Source organism: Buteo buteo, chromosome 16 (assembly GCF_964188355.1).
Source record: "Buteo buteo chromosome 16, bButBut1.hap1.1, whole genome shotgun sequence".
Lineage (NCBI taxonomy): Eukaryota > Metazoa > Chordata > Aves > Accipitriformes > Accipitridae > Buteo > Buteo buteo.
This window is the reverse complement of record NC_134186.1, coordinates 30,215,672-30,229,030: the sequence shown is the minus strand read 5'-3', so window position 1 is coordinate 30,229,030 and position 13,359 is coordinate 30,215,672. Positions and strand designations below refer to the sequence as shown.

At 45.5% G+C, this 13,359-nt stretch overlaps 1 protein-coding gene across 2 annotated transcripts; it reads left to right on the top strand.

Annotated features, from left to right (window-relative positions):
* Positions 1-54: 54 nt before the first annotated feature.
* Positions 55-8,133, top strand: TMEM80 (transmembrane protein 80). 2 transcript variants are annotated; one of them, XM_075048488.1, is made up of 5 exons: positions 55-2,406; positions 3,215-3,227; positions 5,310-5,403; positions 5,517-5,609; positions 6,950-8,133. In XM_075048488.1, the coding sequence occupies exons 1-5, from the start codon at positions 2,363-2,365 to the stop codon at positions 7,153-7,155; spliced, it is 450 nt and encodes a 149-aa protein (XP_074904589.1). In that variant the 5' UTR covers positions 55-2,362; the 3' UTR covers positions 7,156-8,133. The 2 variants fall into 2 exon arrangements, with proteins under 2 accessions (XP_074904589.1, XP_074904590.1); XM_075048489.1 differs by having other exon boundaries at positions 87-136; positions 3,211-3,227.
* The last annotated feature ends 5,226 nt before the right edge of the window (positions 8,134-13,359 follow it).

Here is a 13,359-nt window from a genome sequence, read left to right as displayed (position 1 = left end):
GAGTGGGGAGGAAGGGGGGGCAGCGAGCTCCTCCCAGGCGCGCGCGGACAAACGGTCGCGGCGCGCAGGCTGCCGGGACGGTGGAGGACTGGCGGGCGGCGGGGGAGGGGCGCCAAGATGGCCGTTGTGAGGCGAGGTGAGCGGCGCGTTGCCATCGATACCGGCAGGCCTTTTCCCCGCGGATGTCCCGGCGGGGCGGAGGGTGACCGGGAGTGGCTGTTTCCCACCCTGTTAGAGGTTAGCTCTCGCCTCCCCAGGCGGGGGCCGAGGTCGAGCTAGGCCTCGGCGCCGAGTCCGGCCCGATAGCCATATCGCGACAGCCCCGATATGCTGAGGTAAATCCCGGCAGCTGCGGGCCCTGTGTCAGCGTGAGCAGGGGCTTGGCGCTTGTGCGGGCCGAGGAGCACCTTTATCCACAGGCAAATCGCTTTCCTGAGGCCGAGTGACGCCCCTTGAAAATTCAAGTCTTTGCTTCAAATTATGAACCACTGGGATTCCGGGAGAGGAGGGGAGCTCTTCATTAGTGTGGTCAAAATGATTAATTTCCACTTCTTTCAAACAGGTCAAGGGTTTCCCCCTGCAAAATGTAAATTTCAGCCCTAGGTAGACAAAGCCGGTTTTGAAAACTTTGGCTTGAACAATTAGCGTTTGCCGAAGTCCTAAAAACAAGTTTGTGTAATGGGGTGCACTGGGTAATGTTAACTATAGCTGCTGCATGCTTTTAATACAGTTTTGGCATTAAAAAAATCCAGTTTTTTAGAAAATGGGCTGTGTTCTACCTCAAGTAAGCGTGCACAGCATCACTCACAGTCATTTCTAAAATCAGGAGCAGCCTGGATAAGTAGTCAGGCTTTTGTTATATAAAACACTTCACTGGAGCGTGGTCTGTAGCTGTTCTCTACAAAACTGTCCAGAAAAGTCAGCAGGATTTGGTTCAAGGGCTGTCTGAGAGCAGGACTGGTAGTGGAGGCATGTGTACGTGCAGACGGACTCCAGCCTGTGCAGTGGATAGCTGCCGCCCTCCTAAAAACCAGGTTGGGTATGTGAGCTACGCTCACAATCCATACTCACCCCAAGCACAACTACCTTGTTGCCTGGGAGTTACCCTCCTACATGAAAGAATTTATACAACAGAAAACAAGTGGCGTTACACTTTGTTTTCTTCTGGACTGTACAAGCTTTCCAACAGGCAGAAGTCACATGCCAACCTGCACGCAGTGGAAAGTCACTACGCCAGGTCTCCCTAATGCAAATGCCCCCCCCTTAGCAGAATGCTGTTCTTGCTGCTGCAAGTTCGTGTGCTTCATATAAATGCTTTAAAATTGTTACTGTGCTTTTTTTTTCCTGTGCCAGAATGCTTACTTTCAATTTAAAAATTCCCCCAGCAGCAATGCAGACTTCATTAATCCTAGCAGTGAGATGATCTCAGGGTGTTGGGATTAGCAGCCTACTGTTACACCTGAAATTATATATTCAGATGGCATAATAATTACTACTTAACTGCAGTATCCCTTTCACAGGCATGTTGTCGGGTTTAAATGTTTAACCTGTGTGAAATGTCTCCTGTTGCTCAGGGGGAGGCAGCATGTTCTAAATAATAGTGGCTATCAAACCCCGCCTTGGAACAGATGCAGGAATGTGGTCAGTGCCCTCTTGTGGAAATTATTTTAAAAAAAAGTTTAAAAATAAAGTTGGGGAACTGCTATTAAGGAATTCACTAGGGGTTGCCTGTACGGTAAAATCATACTACTCTAATTACACCACTGGCATCACGGCAGTGTAGCTACCCAGGGTGGATGAGGCTACTCCAGTATAGCTTAGTGTGTGGTTACACAGAAAGAGTTCATATCCAGACGCTTCTTGCGGAATAATAACACGTCTGCACATGCAGTTGTGGTATTTCAAATTAACATCCTGCTTCATAGTCTAAAATAACTTTAAAATGGAGACATCTCCTTACTGCTGTGCAAGAAAGGAAGCACATCATCTTGACACAAGGCGTTACTTTCGCGTGAGGGTTTATACCAGCATATAAATACAAACACATCTTTAACCATTAGTCACTGCAGAACACGATGTGTAATGAAACCTTTAACTCCCATTCTGCAAAAAGAAAGCAAGCATTCATCAAAACGCATTTTGGCTAAGTGAAGGGACGAGTCTGTTAGGAGCCCATAGTCCCTTTACAGAAGGTGGAGAGGAGATGAAGCACGTCCAGGAGGCATTTCAGATCGTAGACAGTATGAATCACCTTCTAAAATTGCTTGCCTATTTCCACTGCATTCCCAAATTGGACACCTTAATTAGGTGCCTAAAGTTAGTGGGGATTAATTTGGGCCCAACTGCATAAGACTATTAGGTGATGAGGACATTAACCTCAAGAAGCCCAGAGATGAAGATGGTGAGGTGAGTATGTCCCACTGATTTGATGATAATGAGCTGTCTTTGAGAAGATGGATGAAACAGCCTTTCACAGACAGTTTTACTCTCTGTGAAACAGAGATCGTAACTTTTTAATTCCTCATGTGTCTGAAAGAGGCTAAGAATATTAATGAGTTACTTAAGAGGTACTTTAGTAGGTCAGTGCCATCATATTGCAAGGGAATTTTATCTGTGTTTTTGCAGAAAAAAAAGAAGTAAAATGTATTGGTTAGCTTATAGAAAATATTTGGTATGATTTCTGTGGGTGATCAGAACATACTAAGGTTTTACATAGAATGACTTTGCTTTTGAAGGGAACCGGTTTGGAAGGATGTTATTTACAGGAACCCGGGAGCCCTGTGCTCTACATGAACGCTTTCTCACAATTTAAAAACAAATGGTACATTCTGGTTCCCTTGCATGTTTCCCTTGTTACTGCATAGTTAGAGGGGATGAAGTGTCATCTGCTGTGAAAGGACGGGATAAACAAGTTCTAGGTAATGCCTGTGTACTTCTTTATGTTTTGAAAGAGATGGGTTCCTCAGTGAAAGTGACACTTCACAACAGGGATTTCCCCTAGATTACTTTAGAATTCATGTATTTGAAAAAGTTATTTTTGGAACCTGAACTGCATGATGTGAGAAAATTGTAAGTCTTCCAGTGAACTGAGACAAAAATTTCTACAAGCATGCTTGACCTCTGTAGTAACATCAGTTGTTTGAATGTTTCTGCAGCACTTTCAGTAAATATTTATTTTCTTCTCTTTATTTTTTCCTTCTCAACTGAAAGGAAGAACTTCGTCAGTTGTATCCTTTTTGTACCTTTCATCCCTCACATGAGGGAATCTTCAGAAAAACTGGCTGAAATGCATTCACATCTTCCTGCCTAATAAATCTGCACAAGGCTATTTTTGTGTTTCTGAGTTTTCCATCATCAGCACCATCCATATGAAGTAAAACTGGTAAAACATTTCTTTCAAGGGAAGATGTTTTTTGCAGCATTAGCTGGGGTTTAGCTGAGATTTTGCCCTGATTGGCTTCCACTCATGCAGAAACCCCTTTAACCCACCCTGCAGTCTTGACAGGGGGCTGGCAGCCACTTTTGTGATCACATAACTCCCATTTCCTTAGGAAGCAAGCCTAAAAATTGGATTTGTGGACTGATGGACACAAACCCCACATAGTACACCTCACAGACAGCTGACACAGCTGACAAGAGGTAGTAAAAGCAGCTTTCAATAGTACTTCCTCTTCTCTCATGTTAATTCACCCTACCTTTACTCCTGCCAAGATCTAAGTAACCTCCTAACAGGAGACACCCTTGGCTTCAGAGATTTCCATGCTTAGAACCTATCTAGTAATTTTTTGCTCCACCTTCCTTCAACTGGAAAAACACAAAAACCTGGTTCTGTTTTAATAAAATTAGCTTCTCTGGGAACTGGAATATATCCACCATGTGTGGGTGGGTGCTCTGTTCAGAAACTGGATGGGCAGTTCCTGTACAAGATGCTTGGGATGAAGTCTCTGCTTGGAGATACTCAGAAGTTTTCGGAAGGGCTAGGGGAGAGAGGGGAGGATAAAGAATATTTTGAGTATAGAAAGACAGATGTGGAAATAATGAAATCTGCACTGATAACTTCCTTATATAAATTATGTTGTATTATTTAAAGCTAAGAAAGGCATTTGGTATCATATGGTTATCAAAAATACGTATGCATGGCCAAACTTTCTGCATTCTTGGAGCCACATTCCAACTTCTCCATGTGGTGGTGAGCCCCAGAATGTCCCACGCGTGTCTCCTATATTGCATTAATAACATGCTGCTGTGCCTCAAGAGAAAATCATTCCTCTAGTGTGTATGTACCTGCTATATAAGAATTGTGCCTATCCACGGGGGTGGGTGGGCTCTTGAAGACATCTAACTGTGAGGTACCTCCTATAAGCTAGGCATTTCAACTCCTGTTGCAGTCAGAGAGGGAGCTGGCACGGTTTAACACCGGACAGTAGTTCATCCCACCCTGCTCAGGAGCTGCTTGGCTAGGAAGGTGCTCATCTCCGCTGACTCCACAGGGAGCCCAGGCAACTAATTCAGACTCAAGGCATAACTTCAGAGTGGCTGTCATCTTGGGATGGCTACAGGTGAGATGAATCTGTCCTGACCTTGCAAGTAATTTCTCCCTATTTGTACAACAGTACGTGCTATATTCCCTGTCCTTCAGGGGCATTTTGAGGATGTATTAAGGATTGTGGAGCTCTCAAATACCTTGGCAGTGGATCCACATAGACAGACAAATAACTAGAGCTAAATATTATCTCACAGTATACAACAGTTAGTTTTGTAAGCAGTGAATTAAGGGAGTCTGTTTCTTATGAATTTACATCTCAAAGCTGAGCTCATGGCCTTTCTCAGACACGTAAAAAAGAGCACAGCTTTCAGACTTTTCATCAGGTGAGCAGTAATAGGGCCTGTCTGCTTCACAGAGGCACCTATTTTCAAAAACTTGCAGGAATTTGATGTATTGGAGTCTGCCAACCCTCTGTCAACTTGCTTAAGGCTGACTAACAGGTATAGAAGTTGTTTGGGGAAATGTACACATGCACACACACACACACCCCCCATTTCCTTAGGCTAACGAATACCCCACTACATACCAAATAAATTTTTTTTAAAAAGTAACTAAAGCCAAACCTGAAACAACAATCTTTTATCCTAACTCTTGGTATTTGCAATCTCAAGTTACTTTCTGAACCCTACCAGTAGGCCAGTCATAGTTGAACCATTTAGTATAAAAAGGCACAGCAGTATATTTTGAGGTTACGGGGAAATGGTGACTTTATGAAATGGATCCCACCTCATTGCTATGACAAATCCTTAATAACAGTTATCAGCTGTCATCTGTTCCTTTACAGATTCTATTTTATGTAAATGGGATTTATTACATCTTCTACTTCTTGGCAACTCTTGCAATGATTGTTTATAAAAGTAAGTTGCACGTATTCTAACATAGAAGTAGGCTGTGTGCTTATGACACGGTTGTGGTTTGTCGGTATGCCTACTGTATTTCCCTGGCTTATTTACACTGTGTTATTCTACAGGTCAAGTTTTCAGTTACCCAGATGATTTTTTAGCTCCTGATCTTGCATTGCTTTTCATTATGGCCATTCTTGAAGTGCTCCGATTATACTTGGGTATGTCATGTTATCACTGTGCCTTTTCAGTGGAATATAATCTTTAAACATTAATCATTCTGAAATTAAATGTGTGTCAAAACATGCCAGTTTAGCAGACTAGCAGATATTTGGAGACTGTTGTTCAGTTAAGCAATTAAACTTTATCTGACTGATCAATAGATTTGGCCAGAGGGTCAAATAGAATTTGCTCTTATATGAAATATAATCTGTAATGCCATTAAAAGACGATAGCTGGGTTGTCAGAAAGCAATATAACTGGGACAGCTGGAATGCTGTAACGCTGTTTATAATTGAGCATGACTTCTGAGAATGAACATGTTGAAACACAGAGATTTCCATTCACTGAGATGATACAGCTCCTTTCAGCTGCTCCAGCAATGTACACAAGTAGCCACATGGCCAGAGCCTTGTGGAACAGGTAATGCTAAGGACGTCCCTGAGCAGTGTACGGCTGCCACTGTGACTACACCTTTTCCTTTCACTCCTTCTGAAGACACATGCCAGTTCCAACATCTTCATTTCACTAAGACAGAACAGCATAAAGGGCCTCCTGACCCCTGTCCAGAGCTTGCTAAAACTTCATAAAGTCCTTTTCTTAAAAAAACAAGTTACTATTAAAATCTGTGCTCAATATTCCTAAGACATTTATGGAAGGTGGGTCTCTGTTGAATTCAGCTGACTTGCTGTAGGGGTGAATGTAGCCTGCTGCCTTAAAGCTCTCTGCATATGTTTGCCTGGAGCCTGGTGGATGAATAAAGAAGCAAGTTTCAAGTCTGGTGTAGTTAAACAGCAAAAACTACTAAGACTAGCTTGGGAATAAGATGCAAGGAAGAGAAAAATGCAGCTTCTCCACAATGATAGTAATTTGAAATAGGAGGAGATTAGCAGGGAATACAGAAGATTCTATATCGCACCAGATTTTAAAATCAGGATGGGATGCTCTTAGATGTGCACTGCAGTCACCACGTTGTCATGCTAAGTGCAGGGCTGGGAGTGACTGGGGGAAAGTTTGATGTTTGACTAAGAAGCTGAGTGACCAAAATGGTTGCAGCTTCAGAACTGATTATCTGTGGTAAGAAAAGGTAGGCATTGTGACTTTGAGTAGCAACTGATTGCTCTTTATTTAGAGTAACTTCGGTCAGCAAGAAATGGGTTGTCCATTGGTGTTTGGGTTGGTTCTTACATTTACTGACAGAGCCTAGATTCAGGACAGTATTTCAGTGTACTCTGAGCTGTGAGAAGTAGAGCCTTTTTTGAACAGGAATACTCTAGACTTATGGCTTGTGATATTGTCAGAAGAAATCAAAGACTTATAGCAGCTTTTTGTTTCCTTCAAGGTTCAAAGGGTAACCTGACAGAAGAAGAGGCTCCATTAGGGCTCAGTCTTGTGATCACAGTCGGAAGTGTGATTCTGTCTGTATATTTCCTGGTGTGGCAAACTTACGTGCTGAAAGCAGACATCATTATCAATGCTGTTCTTCTCTTTACATATGGGCTTGAGTCAGTACTAAAGGTCATAGCCATTGCTGCTTTTGTCAGCTAAAGCCTAGCAGTTTTCAACATGTTCTCAACACATTTCTTCTATAAAAGAGTGGGTTTATATTTCAAATAATTCTTTTGCATATAAAAAATCCTGTAAAACTTTCCCCTGTTTAAAGTACAAATTTTTGAGGGACAGAGATCTCCCTGATTGGTAGGTAAAATATGCTGTCCAGCAGCTGTGTTACACTATCTCATCATAGCTTATTTATGGGCAACGGCAAGAGATGATTCAGCAAAAACACTTAATGCTCTGGTATTCATCAGGGATCGATAATAAATATTCATTCCCAACACAGAATAGTAGCCAGTGCATCATCTAGCTATGTGCTGTTGAGATGATGTGAGTTTTCATGGCATAGCAGCAACGTACAACCGAAGTGACACAGAAATGAATCAGGCCAATATAGTATGGACTCATTTCTGCCTTACCACATACACGTTTGTGTTTGAGGGCACAGTTTCTCTTCTGCTCTCATTTGTGTTTTCAGACCCCAGTGGTAATTTCCCTGACTTTAGTAGGGCAGTACCTGATTTATCCCAGTGGGAGAGAGTTGAATTGAGTTTTGCACATAACCGGAGGACCAGAGCTACAGGGTTTGGGCACCTGGTTCTTACTGACACAGAGGCCAAAGGCAGTAGTGTGAGGGTATGTTTGTTTAAATAGGATGGCCTTAAGATGAGCATAAACATTCAGCATCCACTCACCCTTCTGTCCTATTGAAAAGTCCAACAGAATGTTTTCAGATGTATTTCTGTTTGGTGTTAAATGTATTTATTTGCATGAGTCTGCAAAAAATTACAACATAAGCCTTGTCTTTTAAATGAAGAACTCTGTGCAATTTCAGATTTTTTTACTGTATCAAAAATACGTATGTATTAATATAAAGCTTGGGGATTTTATGGGGGTTTTGTACAAGCAGGTTTTATATTCAGAATTTCCTATTTTTGTATTTATTTATTCAAATAAATAATGTATGAGATCCAAGAAGTGTTTGAAGTGCAGAGCATCTTGTTCAGATCCTACGCTACAGCTAAGCTACACAAAGGAAGACTTGGGCAAGACTGCGTGTGTGTAAAAGACTCTTCTGATCCTGATGCTGCTTCTATATGTAGGCCATTCTCATGGACTGGGAAGGAGTGCCTGAGGTCTGCGCTAATTTGCACTAGCCCTGAGCTGAAAATACAGTGGTGCAGGCCCTGTATTGCCTCAGCCACACTGCTGTTTTCTTTCCAGTGGTGGTAGAAGGGAACAAAAGATGCAAAGTTCCTGCAGAAGGGCCCAGTTTCATCCCTCGGTCATACCCAGGGGAGCCCCTTCCAAGGCCGGGTAACATCAGCTTCTGTCCACGTTACACGGCCCAGCAGTCAAAATCAAAACACACACATTGGCAGCAATCCCCTTGGGCCAGATCCTGTTAAGGCAGTGCAGTGGCACAACCAACCCTTTGTTGACCAGCAGGAGCAAGGCTGCATCCGTGAAGACAATATAAAAGCAGCAGAACTGGGTGCTAAGGAGCAGCCAGGAAATTGAATGACCAAATGTTTTTGTGCTTAATCTGTGTGAATCAAACACCCACCTATTTGTCCTTCCAGATTTGTTTGGCATAATGGAATGTACTCATCACATACTTGTTAGGAGGAGCAACAAACATACCAAGCTCTATCTACCACATTGATGATGAATGCATACCAAGCAAAACCCCTTTCTGCGTGCATACAGATAAAAGCACATTTTTTTCCCTGGTATTTACACCTGCCTTATACAAAGATCTGGCAATAGAACATCTGACAGGTTTTAAAGGAAATACTGCAAAGTGAATATTTTTTTACCTGAATGTAGGTGGTACAGCAGATGGGATCACACATGTCAACTTCAAGTTGCAGCCTCTGTGCTTTACCTTCCTTCCTTTCTCATGGTGCTCACTACAAACAAAATAAATACAAAATATTAGCACAACTGGAGGTAGCAGAGACCCAGGGTGCAGAGGCAGGAGATGCTAGTAAAGCTAGTGGAAGGTGTTCCTACCCCAAGATGTTGGACCCCACCACAGATCACCACCCCCTCAGCTACTGCTCTACAACCATTTGTGATGCTGTGCCATAAAACTGGATCCCTGGCCTGAACCTTGCAGAAAATAGCCCTCAAAAATGGTTCTGATGAAGGTGTTAATTAGGTGACAGTTGCCTATCCCCACAGCACAGTACAAGCTTGGGACAGTCTGCTGGGCCACACAGAGTAAAGCAGCCTCCTCAAGCTTTATAAAACAGTGTTACATACATATATATACACACGTTATCAAACATGGTCAATTCTTTGCTCCCTAACCATCACCTAGATGAAAAACAAGAATCAGCAGAGACTGACAATGCTTGCTGATAGTCAGCAATAGGGTAAGTATACACATAATAATGAACATAAAATATAATGATATGAACATAATGTTCATAAATTAACATAATGATAATAAACATGAATTTTTGATCTCATTTGAGAGCACCGCCTGATGGCTTGCAGACTGGTCACAGAGTCCTGGATGGCTGTCAGTGCTTGCTGGGGGTCAGCTGGTACCAACCTAGGTTTGTACCCTCAAAAGGGCAGGACAGCTCTGTTTCAATTTTCCAGTTTAAGATAAAATTGTCCATGACCTTTTCTCTGATTAGATGAGCAGATACTGGGGTACTTCTGCTGCTGACAGCCCCCCACTCCGTGATGAATGTAGGAGAAGGATGAAGAAGTCTGCAAGCTTCAGACAACTCCTTAGTCTCGGGTATTGCCAGACTTTGAATGGGAATTGTCATTTATGCTGGTGACTCTGACTTCATGACAGCTTCTCTCCATGCTGAGCTGGTAGAAAGACCCAAAGTGAATGGGGCCCTGGCCTCAGAGAGTTTCTCTAATCAGGAGCTCCTTTCCAAACCATTCCCACTGTTCAGAGAAGCAGGGCATGGCATAGAGAAGCCATTGATGACATTTGCCAGACATAAGATTGCTGGAGCTTTTAATTATGAGGCCCAGCCCTTCTGAAACAGGACGAGCAAGTTGGATGAAAACGGCATTAAAAATTTAGAGGAACACATATTTTGAGGAGCTCGGTTTGGGTGTTGTTTACTCTGCAAGGAAGAAGTCTTTGTTCTCAAGCCATCACAGGGGTGTCTGCCGCCAACCTGATTTAAAAGGCTGATCCCAAGAGGCAAGTTAGCCTCCCGGGATTTCAAACTCGGAGATACTCTGTGAGATAAGGCTTTATTGGTCCACGGCTTTTTTGTGTTCCTCAGTAGACAGAAACAGCGTACAGACCAAAACCCAGCAGAAGTGGTACAGTCCAGTGAAGGAGCAAGGCTGAGGACATGCACTCGTTTGGTTCCACATCTGGGAGCCGAGTCAGCAGAGCGGGCATTCAGGAACTGCCACTGTGCAGCAGGGTAATTCCCCTCTTGCTGATTGCCTCTGGCCTGCTTAGACCAGCATCAGCTGTTGCAGGGAAGATGTAATAAGCTCCATTGTGGTTTTCTTCCCTGCCCAGAGGAAAAGTTGCCTCCTCTGCTCAGCAGTTAAAGATTTCCTACAGGGCACAGCACTTCACAGTAGCCCGCTGTGCCTATCTTCGTCATGAATGCGGAGCCGAGGCAGCCAGATAGCAAGCAGTCAGTGCCTTAAACATTAAATAGCTTCTCCAACAGAATCCTTCCAAATCCCAGTTTGCACCCCAGGAAAGCCAGCCCAGCCCAGCGGTGCCACTGGGGGCATTTCAGTGGCAGATGTGGCAGATGACACATTTCAGGGGGTAGGGATCCCCTGCACAAAACCTTTCAGCTGGCAAGGCTCGCCGGCCTTCGGCACAGCTGACATTCCCACCACGTTTCCCTTCTGTTGAACCGATATCACTTCCCCTGCCTGGTGGTGTGGGTGGCATTCTCTAAATGCTGTTTCTTCTAGGGCTGGCCATGTTTTCACAGTGCATCCTGTACCGAGATTGCCCTGAGATCTCACCAACATTGCGGTGAGGAGGATGACGGGGCACTGGGTGGGTGCATCACACCAACTACAAGTTTACGTTCTCCTACAGCGGAAGAGGTCGTTCTCCTGTCAAAACCAAGCTGCCAAAATCATAACTGTCATGCAGGGAACTGGCTCTCCCCCTGCCCACCCAGCTCACCCAGCGGCATTCCTCCTGCAATAACTCACCCGGGGCGGTTCCCCCATGCAGCATCTGGACACGGGCCAGGCAGCAAGCTGAGTGCTAGCCCCCATAGCGTGGCAGGCACCAAAGAACACCACGGCAGCAGGGAACTCAACAAGCACTGAGTTAAGGAAGCCAGGCTTCCTCCAGACCTGCGTCCCATGGTGGAAGCGTTTTCTTATTTCTTTCTCTAGTGTCAGAGTTGCAGCTATTTCTTTCCCGGGGCCAGTGGCAAGGGGTGTCTCTAGCATGTACACGCCATAGGTTCAGCACACATCGTAGGGATGGAGGGGAGGCCTGCAATGCATATGCACGTTAAAAAAATGCTCTTAAAAGCCCCATTTTTTTGGAGAGGACTGGCTAACCAGATGGATCCCACACTGCCATGGACACGTCTGTGAGACCAATACATTCAGCTGATATTTTACAGCTTAATGATCAGCTCATGACCTGATCCCATCATTTTAAAAAATGTTAAATCTTGAGACAAATGAAACTAGGTTTTCTTTGAAAGTAGTAAGTCTGCCCACACAAGAGACCATTTTCCAGAGTTCAGGGTCCCTCTAGGCCCTCAAACACACGGTCTGTAGGGCTGAGCTGGCAGCATAGCAGATCCCAAGCACAACTCAAACATCCTCTCCACAGTCTGGCAACAGAAACTCAGAAGCAGCCTTGCCATCTTTTAAAATTTCCCTCTAGCTTTTGAAGAGCAAGAGAGAAGCAACAAGAGATTATGTGATGAGACTGGGGCTTCTAAAGAAATCCTTCTCAGAGAACACGGGGACGATGCTCGCCATAACATAAGGGCTGAAGCTCAAGTCCTACCTCTGCTACTCCAGCAAAAAGTGGCTCCTGCTTTCTCTGTGCCCCACCTGGGGCCCTGGTGAAGAGGGGATGGTGATCTTGCTCCTGACAACACTGATAATAGAGCTTGGACACCCGCAAGGGAGGACTGATGCAGTACTGCAGTGGCACAGCAATACTCCCTGCAATGGCCAAAAAGGTCCTGTACAGTTTCTCTCTGGCACACAGGCACACATGCATGAATAACAACAGGGTCCTGCATATGGTGGTCGCCCAAGCAGAGCCGACAAAGACCATCTCCTGCGCAGGAGCAAGCCTTGCTCAGGCTGCACCATGCTGATGCCAAAACCTTTGCCCAATGCCCAGGGCCAGTGAGCCCTTTACTCCCCTCCTGTGCCACAGCAATTGCTTCACCTCGGTCCTCCCAAAGGTGGGTTTAGCAATCACTCCCCTCTCCCCACTGTAACCCCGTCACAGCTCTGCCAAACCTATGTTTTACCTTTGCCCAGCACCAGGGGCTTAAGTGTGGGGCAGAGACGTGTGGCATGGCCAGGCCCCCCTACCTCCTGCCAGCTCATGGTAGAGCTGAGGCAGGATGAGGGGCTTTACAGCAGCGTAACCCTAAGGAGCACCGTGCCATGGTGTGGGGTACCCCAAAGGGGGCTCTACCCTCACCCCCAACTGCTTCGGGGACCTGGAGAGGGAGAATGTTTTGCCCTCTCCCTCCATCTCAAGGCACCTTTCCCCGCTGCAGACGTCAGGGCACACAGAGCAGGCAGGAGCAGAGCTGGAAGAAAACAACCGGCGAGCCAGCGCGGAGCTGCGGAGGAGAGCACCAGGCTGCACAAAAGGTGCCTTGTTCCCCCCCGTGAGGCAGTCGGGCAGCGCGTCCCCTCCCTCACCGTCGATGGAAAACCCAGCTCCGAGCGCTCCTTTGCCACCCCTCGCCGCCTTCAACCTCCCCCTTGGGTACGAAATGTTCTCAGGCGAAAGAAACCTGAAGTTTAACACGTCCCACCCGGGCAGCACCTCGGCTCGGCTTTTGGTCCCCTTGCACCAGGAGTGGGCGAAGGCCCCAGCTGTCCCTGGCGCCTTGCGGGGATGCAGCCGGCTCGCCGAGGCCACCGGCTCCTAGTTATACAGTAACCTGTTGCTCCGGGTCCCAGCTCCACCTCTCGCTGCCTCCACATCCCTCCCCTCCTCTCTCCTCTGCCAAGAAA